At 38.7% G+C, this 18,265-nt stretch overlaps 1 protein-coding gene across 1 annotated transcript; it reads left to right on the top strand.

Annotated features, from left to right (window-relative positions):
• Window positions 1–1,339: 1,339 nt before the first annotated feature.
• Window positions 1,340–14,715, top strand: LOC142521791 (uncharacterized). The gene is made up of 4 exons (XM_075624975.1): window positions 1,340–2,018; window positions 2,307–2,432; window positions 13,071–13,255; window positions 14,679–14,715. Exons 1-4 carry the CDS (start codon window positions 1,500–1,502, stop codon window positions 14,713–14,715), a joined length of 867 nt encoding a protein of 288 aa, XP_075481090.1. The 5' UTR covers window positions 1,340–1,499.
• The last annotated feature ends 3,550 nt before the right edge of the window (window positions 14,716–18,265 follow it).

Genomic DNA, 18,265 nt, shown 5'->3' with positions numbered 1-18,265 from the left:
TTTCTGAACTTCACGAAATCGATAAAGTAAAAGACGTTGTTTTACTTCGGCACCTGTCTAATTCTGGACCGGTTTTCTCTCATTGAACCGGCCAAATACTTCGCTAATTTCTTGGATACGACTTCGGTTATAATGCGAAGTAAAATGATACCATATTACTTCACGTGCGTCTACTTCGGCAATTTTCTACATATGACTTCATTGAAAATGCGAAGTAAATCAAAGATATTCTACTAGTGAGCATTTGACTTTTGTCGAGTTTGCTTATAATCGTAGTGTGCATTCTACTACGAATTTTTCTCCTTTTGAAATTGTTTATGGATTAACTCACTAATTCCTATGGACTTATTATTTTTTCTTATGAGTGAAACGTCAAACATGAATGATAAGAAAAATGCGGAGTTTATTCGAAATCATGAGAGAGTGAAGTCCAACTTTGAGAAGAAAAACTTGCAATACATGAAGCAAGCCAATAAAAGGAAGAGTAAGATGACTTTTGGACCGAGATACTGGGTGTGGTTGAACTTGAGGAAGGAAATATTTTCAAAAAAGAGGTGTTTGAAGCTCTTACCAAGAGGTAATGGACCATTCCAAGTGATTGAGAAGATCAACAAAAATACATACTGACTTGACTTACCAAGTGAGTATAATGTAAGTTCAATTAGTGATCTTTCGTTGTTTGATATAAGAGATGAGCAAGATTTGTTGAAAAATCCTTTTTCAAGAAGGGGATGATGTTGCGATCATGGATGAGCCTCGAAGTGATCAAGCTTCTAAAAAGGCATGAGATCCATTTAAGTTGTCGGAATGACCAATAACGAGATGACGAAGCATAAAGTTTAAGGATGCTATTCAAAGACTCATGATGAGCATCCAAGAAGTGCCCACAAGCATGGCGTCGAGACTCGAATGGTTCAGCATTCATGAGAAGCAATTTAGAGATCATTTAAATATCATTCAAGTAGTAAAAGTTGAAGAAGACAGCATGCCCCATGCTACCGCGTGCCCGGACCGCGCAGCCACGCACACATCACAAATTGGCTATCAAGACCGCTGATGCCTCGTAGTCGCGCACCAACGCCCAAAAACAGTGTGGTCATGTGTCCGCCTATCTGATGCAATAATTTCAATAACATCAACACACCTGAATGTTTCTAGGGCACACTGGCACACGATGACGCACAAAAAATATTTTTTTTATTTTTGACAATCTATACGATTTTACCTCAAAAATAAGAATACTAGAAGTGAAAATTTTAGATCTCAACGTAAAAGTTTTAACATCAAATAAAAATGTAATATAATCTTAACATTTTAATCTGCACGTGACATATATCCTCGTACGATATTCTTTAATCTTTGATCAACACGTGTTTTTAAAGCAAATCCCCTTCCTTCCTTCCACCCTTAACCTTCATAGCCAGAATTTGATGATTAAAACTTTTAGCCATCTCCATTAAAATACTCCACAAATTTTCAGCCTTATTCTTTTTCTCTCCATGCACAAGAGAAAAAATATGAGGATTTCCAGTGAAAAAGACCTTCCCATTTTCGCTCTTCTTCTCCTTTCTTGCATAATATCAGCAAAAACCCAGGAAAGATCCGCCGATCACGATGCTGTTTCAAGCGTAGAACACGCGCAAGCTGGCTCGATAAACCCCACTTTAAGTTCCAAGAATCTTTCAGCTTCTCTGGGGAAGAAGAAATCTCCATCCCCAGAAGTTGATCGCGCCGCGGATTGCAGCGTGTGGAGCGAGGCTTGTTCGGAAGAGATCCTGAGAATCGCGAGGAAACCCTGCAACGTGAAATGGATAAAGTCGATCCGGAGGAGGATCCATGAGAACCCTGAACTTGCTTTCGAGGAAGTCGAGACCAGCCGACTTATCCGCCGGGAACTCGACGAAATGGGAGTGCGTTACAAGTTTCCGGTGGCGAAGACCGGAATCAGCGCCTCGATTGGCACCGGCGGACCTCCTTTCGTGGCCATCAGGGCGGATATGGACGCTTTGCCCATTCAGGTTTCACTTTTTTTTTTTTTTACCCTTTTTATGTTTAGGTTGTAATGGTCCATCAAACATAGGAATTTCACGAAAACTTGTGGATTTCCACTTTCCTTTCTGCTGTATGGTTGGCCTCTTTTGATGGTGTTTTTTCAGTTCTTTTTGTATTGATATTGATGATGGCTTTAAATAAGTAGAACACAAGGGGCCCATTAATGTACGTAATAGGAATAAAAGGACATTTACTTTGGTAAGTTTGGATGGCTGAAAATCGGGGGAATTTACTTTACATTTATGTCTTCTTAGGAAGAAGTTGAATGGGAGCACAAGAGTAAGAATGCAGGAAAGATGCACGCCTGCGGTCATGACGCGCATGTGGCTATGCTCGTGGGCGCGGCTAAGCTCTTGAAGACACGGGAAAAACACTTGAAGGTTTGCTCTCTTTTATTTTTCCATTGTCGATCATGCTGCGTCAAAACGATGTCTATCATGATGATAATATAGTACAAAAAATATAAAATAAAATAATCAATAAGAACAAAAAAATTCGCATTGTTCATCCAATATAGGCAAATAGCATCAACAGAGCGAGCTACTGCAAATCTTTATTAAAGAGAGAAAATTGCAAGTATGTACAAAACATTCAATATTTTACAGTCTCGACCTGGGTATAACCGTGAACATAATTTCTCAAACTCAATGATAAATAAACTTATTTTTTTTCATTTGAGTTGCTCTCTTGAGCTTGAGATGCTTAGAAAGCTTGGATGAGATATCAAGCAAAATGATCAAATGAGCTATATAAGGCAAACTCCTCAAATGTGAAAACCAAATATAAATTCTAACTTTGCTAGTCACCATTTGGGTAGTAATGCAGATGTTCGCATTGGACGACATATGTGAACATAGACAAAATTTTCTTGCCTACAATTTTTGTAACGTACCGTATTTTGAACAACTTTAAAATTTGCGGAAGATTTAAAATTTTCTTAAATACAAAATAAACATTCAAATTACATTACAACAAATTGCTCATCTAAAACGATTGCAATAAAACAACCACAACCAAGTTTGTCAAAAGTAGTAATCGTTAAACGTCATAAACCACTTCATGAAATCAGAGTACTCGAATCAACATGGATAAAAACATTCTTAAAAACATGGGCGGTAATCGGGTTTAGCCTCCTGCACAGTCCAAGTCGGCTCATTGATCCCCACCCCTCGTCTCCTCAAATTCATCCTCACCTGCATCAATCAAGTATAAAGACCCAACATGTATACACTGGAGATAGCAAGTACTAGATAATAAAACCACATGCATCTTTAAAGTAAAACGTACATACTTGAAACTTGAACATAATAGCATAAACGTAGACGTACCATCCATGCTTGCTTCATACATACTAGAACATACATAAACTTCATCATTTTGCGTAGAGATATGTTTCAAAGCAAGTCACTCATACATAAATGTGTCTGATCAGACTAAACCAAAGTACTGGGCTGACAGGAAAAATAAACTGCAACATACAAGAGATCCCCGGTCATGCTTTACCGGGTGGATTGGTCCCAAGTCATGCTTTACCGGGTGGATTGGTCCCAGGTCATGCTTTACCGCTTTTCAATCCTGATCTAAACCCGGTCATGCTTTACCGGGGTGGAGAGGTCCTTGGCCATGTTCACCGACTTCCAAACTCGTTCATAATTTGGTCACAAGACATTTAGCATACCACAAAAACATAAAAATATTTTCTTTTGCACGTCGAACATACTTGCTTGACGTGGAGAGATTCGTTGGATCTCGCTTGGGGCCACTGCTGCACGTACTAATATGAGTTCAAACACTTATCTTTCATAACTTAGACGTATTAGTCATGATCACACCCAAAATGACAAATTAACTTATGACGTTCTAAGTCTCTCGGGACTTGACCTCGTTTAATTATCGTACTAAATCATTACATCAAACCCCAAAACAGTCCAAAAAAAAAATTATTTTAAAAAAGAATACACGAACCCCGTATAAGGGTCCGAGTAGGGGTCCGGGTAGGTTGTGGAAATTCAAGTTTCAAAGGAAAAAGGGCACGGACCCCGTGTAAGGGTCTGGCTTCGGGTCCGTGTAGGTGTTGGAATTGTCAACAAACGAAATTCCCTACACTTGTGACTTAATCCTGCTCACTCGATCATAAGGACCGTGAACCAACACCTCAAGACCCATCCTAGGATGCTAAGGCACTGATTCAAACTCAAACAAACACTCCAAAACAACTATGCATTGCAAACAACACAACCTAATCTGTGAACACGACATTTGGCACTAAAACGCATCCTACGACTTTTAATGCAGACAAGTGCCTATCGATGTGAACCAACACACCAAAAACCATCCCAACATCATACTCAACATACTTAAACGCAGCAGCGAACAACCGTCGATCCTCAACAAATACTGCAACAATAAAACTTCAAGAACACATCAAAAACGCATTTTTCAGAAAAATGCAGTTTAAGCAGTCTCACGAAAACGATCATAACTCACTCATTTCTTATCCAAATATTTCTATTTTACTGTCAAATCGAAGGTATCAAAAAGATCTACGTTTTAAATGTTGAAAGCTTTCCAAAAAATCGATCAAAAAGTTGCAGTAATTAAAATGACAGCAAAATTTTGAGTTTTAGATCCAAAAACATTTCAAAAATCGATCCAACATATTTATGCTCAAACTTTGTACATCAGACATGGATTTTTACGCATAATAATCATCACAACACATAATACGATGAGATCGACGCAAGAATAATAGAATATACATGCCTTTAATCTTTAAAGTTACCGAAACAACGACACCGAAGTGAGGAAGATGCGAAGGTTGATCCGGAACGATTTGTGGCTCGATTTTCTTGAAGAAACACAATGAAAATTGCTGGAAACATTTGAAGGGGAGTGGCTGCTGATGTTTTCTCTATGAACCCTAGGTTTTTTTTTAAGAGAATAAAATGAAATGGGAAGGAAATGAAGTGTGTGTGTGTAGGCATGAGTGAGTGTGTGAGATTGTGTGTGTACGTGAGTTGTGTAGTTAAATTAGGGGAAATTATTGCTTAATTACACAATTAAGAATGTTAATTAAAATACTAATTGAAATATTAACTCACCTTTAACTTTACTAACAAACCCCAAATTAAAGTTTAAAATACAAACTTGATAAACTTTAAAGGTTTTAAATTCCTAAAATCACCAAATGAATAAGTTTGAATTTAAAATGCTAAAAAACTAAATAAATCATTTAAAATGTCCCTTTATAACTTAAATAAAATACCGCATTTTAAAATTGTCAAAATCGTCACCGGTCTCTATTCCCCGGTCCCGCATCGAATAATCGCTTGAAACATGGAGCTCGAGAAACATTTTAACGTGCATCACATAAATATAAATATTTTAAAATAATGAAATTTCAAAAATCATGCATCGCTAAACTCATTTTAAAATTAAATAAATGATTTAACAATTTAATTAATGCATGGGTTTTACGTGTACTGAATTGGGCTCTACAATTCTTTCCCCACTTAAATAAATTTCTTCCTCGAAATTAAACTTACCAAACAGTTTCGGGTAACGAATTCTCATATCTGCCTCGAGCATCCAAGTGACCTCCTCCACTGCTTGATTTAGCCACCGGACTTTGACCAGCTTAGTCACCTTGCTCCGAAGTCTCCGCTCCTATCTGTCTAGGATTTGGATAGGTCTTTCCTCATACGACAGATCTGGTGCAAGATGCAACGGCTCATAGCACAAAACATGCGAAGGATTCGCTAAGTATTTTCTCAGCATCGAGACGTGGAACACATTGTATACACCGGCCAGATTCGGCGGTAGGGCTACACGATAAGCTAGTGTCCCAACTCTTTCAAAAATTTCAAACGGTCCAATAAACCTCGTACTAAGCTTGCCTCTCTTCCCAAATCTCATAACACCCTTCATAGGTGCTAAACGAAAACGTAATCACCTATGGCAAACTCAAGATCCCTTCTCCTCTTGTCAGAATGACTCTTTTGACGACTATGGGCAGCCTTCATTCTGTCTCAGATCTTGACCACAACATCTTGTTAGAGTAGGTGCCCGGAAAACCAACTTGTGGCTTGGGCTTTATTGACTCTAATGTAAAACAATCTTTATTTTAATAATATTTTACGATTTTATTCGATTATGGCATTATACTTTATCTGTATACCCATGCAAGCTGCATAGATAAAAACCTTGAATATACAATAGGTAACATGAGGTCTGCGTCGCAACGTAACATCATGAAACTCATTAGGAAGTGTATCGTATATTCTAAACAGGTTCCTAGTCGAATCAGCCGCCTAAAACAAGGATAAAGATCGCTCGAGCTTGAGACTAGCATTTGTGGTGTAAACGCCATGTTTCATTGGCAAGGGCATGGAGATGTCCATTCACACAGATGGATGATCATATGATGATGCACTGAACAACCCTCACTCGGACTATCCAAGTGGTTCCCACTTATCGAGTGGAATAGTCCGCAGTTATGGTTGTACACCATTAGTCCTTTGACCTGGGACAATGTAGGGGCTATATGTACTAGCATGCACTTTGATCCGTTTACCAACTCCATCGAGGGTCATCGGGTGGCGAGGTTGGGTGTAGTTTCGAAATACGTAGGTGCAAATGCATTGTAGTCGGGGATTCACCGTTCACCTACGGGTAAAGATATCATATGTGATCTGATGAGTTAATAGTGCAAGGAGTCTCTGGCCAGAGCAAGAAATGTGCTTTAGGGAAAGGTGTTTCCCTAGTTGCACATGCAATGCCACTATTAGTAATCAAAGATAAATCATATCGTTATCGAATTCATATGCAACTTTCCATATACCAATGGTTGTAGATTCGATCGGGATATATGTGTTGAAGGGACCGTACTGTACGCTAATTATGACTAAAGGTTCTTGCAGGCACTATCAGTGATACCTAAGAGATCATGGGGCGATGCTACTAGACGCTCTTACCATGATCCGATGGGTGCAATAAGAAATGAGTTCTGACATTCTTGATCAAGGAGTTGATGAAAAGAATGGGGTTAACTAGGGTAAACCCGAATAAGAATAAATATTATTCTGAATCACATGGAGATATGAACCCACGACTAGCTTTATCCCTGAACCATTGAGGGTCACACAAGTATAGGATTCTATATTCCCGTTGAGATAGTCAAATTTCAAGGAGTTGGAATTTGGCGACTATAGTTTGATGGAGATCAAACAGGAAGCTTATAAAGGAGTTTATGAACTGATTCCATATGATGGAAGAAGTGGAAGTTAGCATGATTGCTAAATAAGGAAGGAGAGTGGAACTGTCTGTTTTGTGAATGAGTTCACTAAAACTGGCAGCTGCCAAATATGGTAACTGTCTTATAGTAAATCGAAAATTTTGATCTTCGAAATTTTCGATTTTCACTATATGAACAAGATTTGTATCTTTGGTACATCAGCGCTCTCGGATCGTCGTTCGGTGTTATAATGAGTTCGGAATCATTTTTTTAGTGAATTTGGAATTTACTAATTAAATTATTGTGCTAGTAGTGGTGACTACTAATATGCACAAATTCCCATAAATATTCTAGAAGAGTCTAGAATTAAATTAACCAAAGAGTTATGTTATAAATTAAATAATAGTTATTTAATTAAATATACATATACATGTATATATTTTATATAGTGATATAAAATATGTGTATATGATATTATATAATGTATTATTAATGGTTAATAAATACATTATATATTAATTATGTGGGAGTTTAAATATAATGAAATTATTAGAGTCCTTGTGGGAGATGGACTCCTAATTAGATTAGGAGTCTCACTCTATAAATACACCATTAGGGTTCATTGTTGGGTGATGAATTATTCTTCACACAAAAACACAAGAAAATTCCTTCCTTTTCTCCCTTGGAAGTCACGGCCAACACATAGAATTATGGGAAGGAATTTTGGCAAATTGATTTGTTTACTTGTTGATTAAAATCAATAATTAATTGTTAATTATTGGTTAACAATCAATTAGCCAAAATCTATGTTTATGAACAATGATCTCTCGGCCATACTTTCGAAATATTGAGAAAAATTTCGGCCAAGTGATTTTCTTCCACCGCCGTGCCACTTCGTCTCCGGATTTTGGAAATTCGGAGGATACAGTCTCAACATAAAAATCGCTTGTAATTTCTAGTGCAATCCAAGCGAGGAACAAAGTTTTCGATCGTGGACCTAATTAGGCGATCAAATCTTAAGAGAAGCTCGTAGGAAATTACAAGAAGGACTATGAATGTTTTTGAACACACGACGCCCAAGCAAAAAATTTTTAAACTTCCGCTGCGTCTTGGGTGCGAGAATACGATGTACTAACAGTGGTATTAAAGCCGGTTATTCTCAATCGTTTGTTTTAATTAAATTGTGTTGAGTTTATTATTTCTAACCGTACAAGAATTTTTATGAAAAACGCCACGAAAAATTATTTTTGAAAAATCTGTTTTTGAAAAAAAAAATTAATTTTGGGCTGCCCGGAATTGTTCTGGGCAGACGCGCAAGCAGCAGCCGCGCGGCGTGCGCCCAGCGCGCGCGCGGCTGCTGCACGCGCGCGGCGCCGCAAGGCGCATGCGAAGGCGCCGCACGGCAGGAGTGGCACGTGCGCATGGCGCCGCACGGCGGGCGCGCGGCGCGCGCACGGCCAGCGCACAGCCCGCCTGCCAGGGCCCGATCGGATCGGGCAGCGGGCGGACGGCGCGGGCGGGTACCCGGGAACGTCTCGGGCACCGCGCTGGGTCGTGGGCTTGAATTGTTCATGCCAGGGGCGATTTTCTGATTTTTTAAAATTTTGGGTTAAATTGATATTTTATGAAAATACGGACGATTTTACCCCTACAATAATTTTTATAAAATCAATTTCTTACAAAATAAATAATTGAAATATGATTTTAATTATTTATGGTAAAAGGTGTTTTTCAAGAAACTTAATTATATAAAATTAAATAAAAGTGTTTATTTAATTTGATAATTATGGTGGTTAGTCATAATTTACGAGATACACGATTTATTGATAGTATGTGATATTATCGGATTTATATAATATATGATATTATATGTTAAAAGGATAATCGAGAGCCATGACCAATGTGCTAGGTGTATGCTAGGATATTTTACGTGTGTAATTTTTGATTATTTGATAATTAAAAGTGGCCCTGGTTTATGGTCCGTTCCCACCCCCTAAATTTGTATCCCAATGTTCCATGGATATTTTATGTAAATATTAGAATTAGTGGGAAATCAAGATTTGAAGACGGTGGGCCCGATCCTCGGAAGGAGTTTTGAAGATCGAAGACATGTAAAATATTGGAAGCTTATGTAATATTGCATTTGCATCCCTGCATTTACCTAGGTTATGGACATGGATCCGTATGTGGCTTGTACGGATCAATTAGCTCTCGGTTATCGATCATATTTTATTATTTTATGATGTATGTGATATATTATAAATAATCAGTATGTGCGTTATTATTAATATAATGACAAGAGTTGCATGAATCCGGCAATCATACAAACAATCGTGGCACGAGTTTTAAAATTAATGATGAGACAAATTTTTAAAATTAAAATCCCTCATTTTGGATGAGATCCAAAATTTAAATCAAGCCTATTAAAAGGATAATTAAAAGAAAGTTTAATAATTCATTGTCTTCCATCAACGGTGGTTGCATGATGAACGCTACCCGCGGTCAGTGTCTGGCTCATATTATTGGGGAGGCCTGGACGCCGGAAAGCTATGACTTCCACTGACATATTTGATGTGAACTACGTGAAACTCCCATGACTTCGGCTCATATTATTGAGGGATCTCATGGCGACCGTCCATTAAGTTTCAACATTGATGGGCCGGGCTCGACACATGAAGAGAAAGGGGATCATATTATTGGACCCTCCTCAAACATGAGGCAAAATTACGTAAGGGTTGCAAGGAGTTGCAATTGGGCTCTACCTTTTGGAAGTTATGATTGGCTGATATTATTCGGGATCATAATTTTGCAATTGGGCCTTGCGTACTCACTAAGGAAATTGGATTTCCCGTTTTTCATCAGAAGGTGGTGAAAATGTCAAAATAGTGGGAGGCAATTCGTAAAAACAAAATTCCATATTTTACGTCTTACAAAATATTTTAAAATAGTCTGTAACGTTTATTCTGTTTCCATATCAGTATATTTACGATTTCGTCACGTAATCTATTTCTATCATTAAAACAAGCTAACCGAACACTAATTTTCAAGATTGGCTGGGAAAATTGTTCTAAATTCGGAGAAAATAGCGTACACACTAATGTCAGTCTTGCTGAACTGACAAAGCATGCAAGATGGTAGGATCATAGGATGCAAGCTAAAGTGTAATATGCTTGCTTCTATGTCAAATGAACTGTAGAGTCAGTTTGAGAAAGTTTTGAATGTTGTTGACATTCAAATACACATGCAAGAGTTGCATAGTGCATAAAACTCGCATAATGATACACATTACTTTCAAGGAACACATGACTACAAGCATGCAAGATGGGGCTCTTGCCCATGAGAATGGTGTAAGTATGATTGGGCCTAATGAGAAGGTGGTGGGCCTGAAATTTGACAAAGCCCGATAATTTAGAACATGTATGTTTCACTGCTAGAAGCCTGGACATAAGAAATTATCTGGGCCAGAAATGTTTTGGCAATGATAAGTGAATGTCCAAGTAAACACGATTTCAATGACAACCAAAAGAAAACAAGATAGTCTAAACCAAACACATTTGTGGCACGTTAGGCTAGGACATATTTCCCAAAGAAAGATGCACAAGTTAGTGGGAGAGGACATGTTTGACTCGTCAGACATAAACTCTCTAGAGACGGGTGAGTCTTGTCTGAAAGGAAAAATGACCAAGGCCCCTTTCCTAGGGAAAGTGGAACGTGCACATGATCTGTTGGATTTGAGCCATACAGATGTGTATGGCCCGCTAAGTGTTAGCACGAGATTTGGCCATTTCTACTTCATTACTTTATCGATGACCATTCGAGGTTGGGTATGTGTATTTAATGAAATACAAGTCTGAAGTCTTTGAAAAGTTCAAAGAATTCAAAGCAGAAGTAGAGAAACAATAAGGAAAAAGTATTAAAACACTACGATTAGATCGAGGTGAAGAATACTTGAGTACTGAATTTCAAGACTACCTTAACGAGAATAGGATTCTCTCACAGTGGACTCCGCCTGCCACAAGCCAGTTGTATGGTGTGTCAGAACGTTGTAATCGGACGAGATGGACATGGTTCGATCTATGATGGGATTCACTGAGTTGCCGCTATCCCTTTGGGGATATGCTCTTGAAACAGCGGCAAGGTTGTTGAATCAAATCCATATAAAGGCAGTGAATAAAACTCCATATGAGATATGGATGGGAAAACTGCCCAAATATTCTTACTTAAGAATATGGGGATGTCCTGCTTACGTGAAGCAGACAATGGGAGACAAATTGGATAGTAGAGCCAATTTGTGCTACTTTGTGGGATATATCCAAAGAACTTTATTGGATATTACTTCTATTATCCCAGTGAAACAAATGTGTTTATTTCAAGGAATGCCACCTTCTTAGAGAAGGAGTTTCTATTGGATAGAAAAGGCGGGATGATAGAACTCGATAAGATTCGAGAACCACATACTACACAAGTAGCATAACCCATATCCCAACAGCCTATCAAAGAAACACAAGCTTATAGAAGATCCGAAAGGATCTCGAGGCCGCCTAATAGGTTGAGCCTGCTTCTTGAAGAGGGCCAAGGTGAGCCCATTCCTGGATGTGATCCAAGAAATTTCAAGGAAGCATTGTCTGATGCCGATTCATCTAAATGGCTTGAAGCCATGCAGTCCGAAATGGACTCCATGTATTCGAACCTAGTATGGTCCTTAGTAGATCCACCTGAGGGAATTGTTCCCATAGGATGAAAATGGATTTACAAAAGGAAACTTGGAGCGGATGGGAAGGTGGTGACCTTCAAAGCTAGATTGGTAGCAAAATGATATATTCAAAGGCAAGGTGTTGACTATGAGGAAAATTTTTCTCCAGTCGCAATGTTCAAGTCCATTAGGATACTGCTAGCCATAGCAGCATGGTATGACTATGAAATATGGCAAATGGATGTGAAGACAGCGTTCCTTAATGGGGAGATTAAGGAAGAGATTTACATGTCTCAACCTGAAGGATTCACATCAATAGGAAGTGAGCATAAAGTATGCAAACTTCAGAGATCCATTTATGGACTCAAACAGGCATCAAGGAGCTGGAACCTCAGATTTGACAACACTATCAAAGAGTTTGATTTTGCCAAAAATCCTGAGGAACCTTGTGTATACAAGAAAGTTAGTGGGAGTGCAATGACATTCCTAGTACTTTATGTTAATAACATACTACTCATTGGGAATGATGTAGGGATGTTGAAGTCAACTAAAGTAGGGTTAGCTGGTAAGTTCTCCATGAAGGATATGAGTGAAGCATCATATGTATTAGGAATACAGATATATAGGGATAGATCAAAAGGATGCTAGGGCTCATTCAATCCACATATATCGATACCGTACTGAGGAGATTCTCTATGGAGGAGTCCATGAGAGGATATCTCCCAATGTCACATGATGTGAATCTATCCAAGTCTATGTGCCCTAAGACGGATGAAGAGATAGAAACCACGAGCCGCATTCCAGATGTGTCTGCCATAGGCAGTATTATGTATGGTATGATATCTACTCGACCTGATGTGGCATATGCATGTTGCCAGCTGATATCAGTCGAATCCCGGTCCACTGCATTGGAAAGCAGTGAAGGACATTCTTAAGTACTTAAGAAGAACTAAGAATTTTTTCTTGGTATACGGGAGTGGAGAACTAAAATTGGAAGGCTACATTGATTCTAGCTTCCAAACAGATGTGGATGATTCGAAATCAACCTTTTGATTTGTATTCAAGCTCAATGGTGGTGCTGTCTCTTGGAAGAGTTCCAAGCAAGATGCCACGGCGGATTCAACTACTGAGGTCGAATACATAGCTGCATTGGCTACAGCAAAGGAGGGCGTTTGGATGAGGAATTTCATCCAAGAGTTGGATATCATTCCTCAAACAGTTGAAGTTCCGGTCTACTGTGACAACACCGGTGCCATTGCGCAAGCAAAGGAACCGAGGTCTTATCAGCAATCTAAACATATACTGAGGAAGTTCCACATAATCCGGGAGATTGTGGGAAGAGGAGACATTTCGGTAGAGAGAGTCGCCTCCGCAGATAACGTTGTTGATCCACTGACGAAGTCCCTGCCAGGACCATTGTTTGAGAAGCATCGCGAAGCAATGGGTCTAAGATCTATGGGTAGTTGGCTATAGAGCAAGTGGGAGATTGTTAGAGTAGGTGCCCGGCAAACCAACTTGTGTCTTGGGCTTTATTGACTCTAATGTAAAACAATCTTTATTTTAATAATATTTTACGATTTTATTCGATTATGGCATTATACTTTATCTGTATACCCATGCAAGCTGCATAGATAAAGTCCTTGAATATACAATAGGTACCATGAGGTCTGCGTCGCAAACTAAGATCATGAAACTCATTAGAAAGTGTACCGTATATTCTAAACAGGTTCCTAGTCGAATCAGCCGCCTTAAACAAGGATAAAGGTCGCTCGAGCTTGAGACTAGCATTTGTGGTGTAAACGCCATGTTTCATTGGCAAGGGCATAGAGATGTCCATTCACGCAGATGGGTGATCATATGATGATGCACTGAACAACCTTCCCTCAGACTATCCAAGTGGTTCCCACTTATCGAGTGGAATAGTCCGCAGTTATGGTTGTACACCATTAGTCCTTTAACCCGGGACAATGTAGGGGCTATATGTACTAGCATGCACTTTGATCCGTTTACCGACTCCATCGAAGGTCATCAGGTGGCGAGGTTGGGTGTAGTTTCGAAATACGTAGGTGAAAATGCATTGTAGTCGGGGATTCACCGTTCATCTACGGGTGAAGATATCCTATGTGATCTGATGAGTTAATAGTGCAAGGAGTCTCTGGCCAGAGCAAGAAATTTGCTTTAGGGAAAGTTGTTTCCCTAGTTGAACATGCAATGCCACTATTAGTAATCAAAGATAAATCACATCGTTATCGAATTCATATGCAACTCTCGATATACCAATAATTGTAGATTCGATCGGGATATATGTGTTGAAGGGACCGTACTGTACCTAACAATGACTAAAGGTTCTTGCAGGCACTATCAGTGATACCTAGGGGATCATGGGGCAATGCTACGAGACGCTCTTACAATGATCCGATGGGTGCAATCAGAAATGAGTTCTGACATTCTTGATCAAGGAGTTGATGAAAAAAATGGGGTTAACTAGGGTAAACCCGAATAAGAATAAATGTTATTCTGAATCACATGGAGATGTGAACCCACGACTAGCTGTATCCCTGAACCATTAAGGGTCACACAAGTATCGGATCTATGTTCCCGTTGAGATAGTCAAATTTCAAGGAGTTGGAATTTGGCGACTATAGTTTGATGGAGATCAAACAGGAAGCTTATAAAGGAGTTTATGAGCTGATTCCATAGGATGGAAGAAGTGAAAGTTAACTTGATTGCTAAATAAGGAAGGAGAGTGGAACAGCCTGTTTTGTGAAGGAGTTCACTAAAACTAGCAGCTGTCAAATATGGTAACTGTCTTATATGGCAAGTTCTAAATTTGGTAAATGAAAATTTTGATCTTCGAAATTTTCGATTTTCATTATATGAACAAGATTTGTATCCTTGGTACATCAGCGCTCTCGGATCGTCGTTCGGGTTTATAATGAGTTCGGAATCATTTTTTTAGTGAATTTTGAATTTACTAATTAAATTATTGTGCTAGTAGTGGTGACTACTAATATGCACAAATTCCCATAAATATTCTTGAAGAGTTTAGAATTAAATTAACCAAAAAGTTAGGTTATAAATTAAATAATAGTTATTTAATTAAATATACATATACATGTATATATTTTATATGGTGATATAAAATATGTGTATATGATATTATATAATGTATTATTAAAGGTTAATAAATACATTATATATTAATTATGTAGGAGTTTAAATATAATGAAATTATTAGAGTTCATGTGGGAGATGGACTCCTAATTAGATTAGGAGTCCCACTCTATAAATACACCATTAGGGTTCATTGTTGGGTGGTGAATTATTCTTCACACAAAAACACAAGAAAATTCCTTCCTTTTCTCCCTTGGAAGTAACGGCCAACACATAGAATTGTGGGAAGGAATTTTGGCAAATTGATTTGTTTAATTGTTGATTAAAATCAATAATTAATTGTTAATTAATTAATTATTGGTTAACAATCAATTAGCCAAAATCCATGTTTATGAACAATGATCTCTCGGCCATACTTTCAAAAGATTGAGAAAAATTTCGGCCAAGTGATTTTCTTCCACCGCCGTGCCACTTCGTCTCCGGATTTTGGAAATTCGGAGGATACAGTCTCAACATACAAATCGCTTGCAATTTCTAGTGCAATCCAAGCGAGGAACAAAGTTTTCGATCGTAGACCTAATTAGGCGATCAAATCTGAAGAAAAGCTCGTAGAAAATTACAAGAAGGACTATATCCGCCTAAACACCGGAATAGTTTGGAGTCCAAGCGTTGAGAACGCAAAGGTACAATTCTACACGCCCTATGAATGTTTTTGAACACACGACGCCCAAGCAAAAAAATTTTAAACTTCCGCTGCGTCTTGGGTGTGAGAATACGATGTACCAACACGTCTGCAGTCTGCTGAACAATCTCTAGACCAAGTTCTAATCTCTCACTGACTTCATCCCAATGAATCGGTGATCTTCACTTCCTCCCGTATAGTGCCTCGTAAGGAGCCATACCTATAGACGATTGAAAACTGTTGTTGTAAGTAAACTCCACTAGAGATAGCTTTGATTCCCAATTCCCATGAAAATCGATAACACAAGCTCTCAACAAATCCTCCAAAATCTAGATCACATGTTCAGACTGGTCATCTGTCTGCGAGTGAAATGTTGTACTAAATAGCAACTTCGTCTCCATGGCTGCATTGAAACTCTTCCAAAAGGACGATGTAAATCTTGGGTCCCTGTCAGACACAATAAAAACTGGGATTCTGTGCAATCGGACTATCTCCCTGATATAAAGCTCCGCATACTGCGTTATGGAGAAAGTCGTCTTCACTGGCAAGAAGTGCGCTGACTTAGTGAGTCGATCCACTATAACCCAAATGGCATTGGATCCTCTGACTGACCTCGGCAAATAAATAACGAAGTCCATGGTGATATTCTCCCATTTCCACTCGGGGATAGGGAGCAGCTTAAGCATTCTTGCTGGCCTTTGATGCTCTGCCTTTGCTTGCTGACAAGTGAGGCATTCAAACACAAATCGATGGATGTCTCGCTTCATAACTGGCCACCAATACAGAATCTGCAAATCCTTGTAGATCTTAGTACCTCCTGAATGGATGGAATACGGAGATGCATGTGCCTCTGACAAGATATCTTCTCTGATCAAATCAACATTAAGCACCCACATTCTCCCTGTGTATCTCACAATACCATCAGATACTGTATAGAGTACACTGCCCTTTGCTTCATCCTTCAGTCTCCATTTCTGCAACTGCTCATCTGAAGGCTGACCTCCATGGATTCGGTCAAACAACAAAGATTGGACTGTCAGATTAGACAGCTTAGGAGCTCTGCCCTTAGGATAAACATCTAACAAAAATCTCTAAATCTCTGAATGAATAGATCTCTGTACTCACAGCTGTGCTACGACTGCAACTTTTCTGCTCAAAGCATCTGCCACAACATTAGCTTTCCCCGGATGGTAGCTAATTTCACAATCGTAGTCTTTCACTAACTCTAACCACCGTCTTTATCTCATATTTAGCTCTTTCTGTGTGAAGAAATACTTGAGACTCTTGTGATCAGTGAATATCTGGCATTTCTCACCGTACAAGAATGTCTCCATATCTTCAACACAAAGACGACAGCGGCTAACTCAAGATCATGGTTCGGGTAGTTCTTCTCATGCAACTTCAACTGTTTGCAGGCATAAGCTATGACCCGACCATGCTGCATCAAAACTGCGCCTAAACCGAGCTTAGAGGCATTGATGTATAGCAAAAAATTTCCTTGCCCTGCTGGCATGGCTTACACTGGTGCTGAAATAAGAGCTTGCTTCAAAGTATCAAAGCTCTTCTGACATTCATCACTCCACACGAACTTGACATTCTTCTTGGTCAATGAGGTGAGTGTCACTGCAATCGAAGAAAATCCCTGAATAAATTTCCTGTAGTAGCATGCTAATCCTTGGAACCTGAAAGGATTGGTTAGAAGGTGAAAAGTATTTAGAAGGGGAGGTTGAATAAACACTCACGGATTATGTATATTTTTCAAAAATTGGGTTCAGTTTAGTGACAAACTGACACTCGTTATCTCGTCAGTCGATAACAATCAGTTTAACTGAGAAAACAGTTGCGGAAGTAAACTGACTGAGAGATAGAATAACTGACTGAAAATGATAACTGAAATAAAATGTACACGGTTTGTTTCTAGATATTTGAAGAATAGAATAACTCCTACGTCACCCCTTCTATCACGAAGATAGGATATCCACTAAAAGACTTTGATCGAATACAAGAGTTGTACTGACCCACTTCAGTTTGGACTTAACACTACCAAAACTGAAACTCTTAGTTCACAAAATTTTTTACAGTGCGTGACTGAATTTATCACAACTGAATGAATATATCAAAGATTTCAAAGTGTTGATAAGATCGTAAATGTAGCCTCGATTGCTACTGATATATCTGATAATAGTGAGCTTTTGATATTTGAATACGAGTAGTGATTTTAGTAGCGTAACAACAAGCTTGAATAGAATAGTTGTTCGTTCTTATTTTCTCTGCTGCCTTCTTCACCAATTTATAGGCTTCTCTTCCAACGGTAACAATAAATATAACTTGAATTTTATATCCGTTGATTGACACGTAAATATTCTCTGACATTCGTACATTGTAGATTCTAAAACGCGACGTTCCACTCCGAATTGCAATCTGCTTTGTACTATTGTCGGTTGAATGTCCTTTTCAACTGATGACGTGTTGCAATAGCTTGTGTGTTTTC

The sequence above is a fragment of the Primulina tabacum genome, chromosome 13 (genome assembly GCF_025594145.1).
Source record: "Primulina tabacum isolate GXHZ01 chromosome 13, ASM2559414v2, whole genome shotgun sequence".
In the NCBI taxonomy this organism is placed as follows: Eukaryota; Viridiplantae; Streptophyta; class Magnoliopsida; order Lamiales; family Gesneriaceae; genus Primulina; species Primulina tabacum.
The sequence above is the reverse complement of the archived record's forward strand: the minus strand, read 5'-3'. Positions and strand labels throughout refer to the sequence as shown.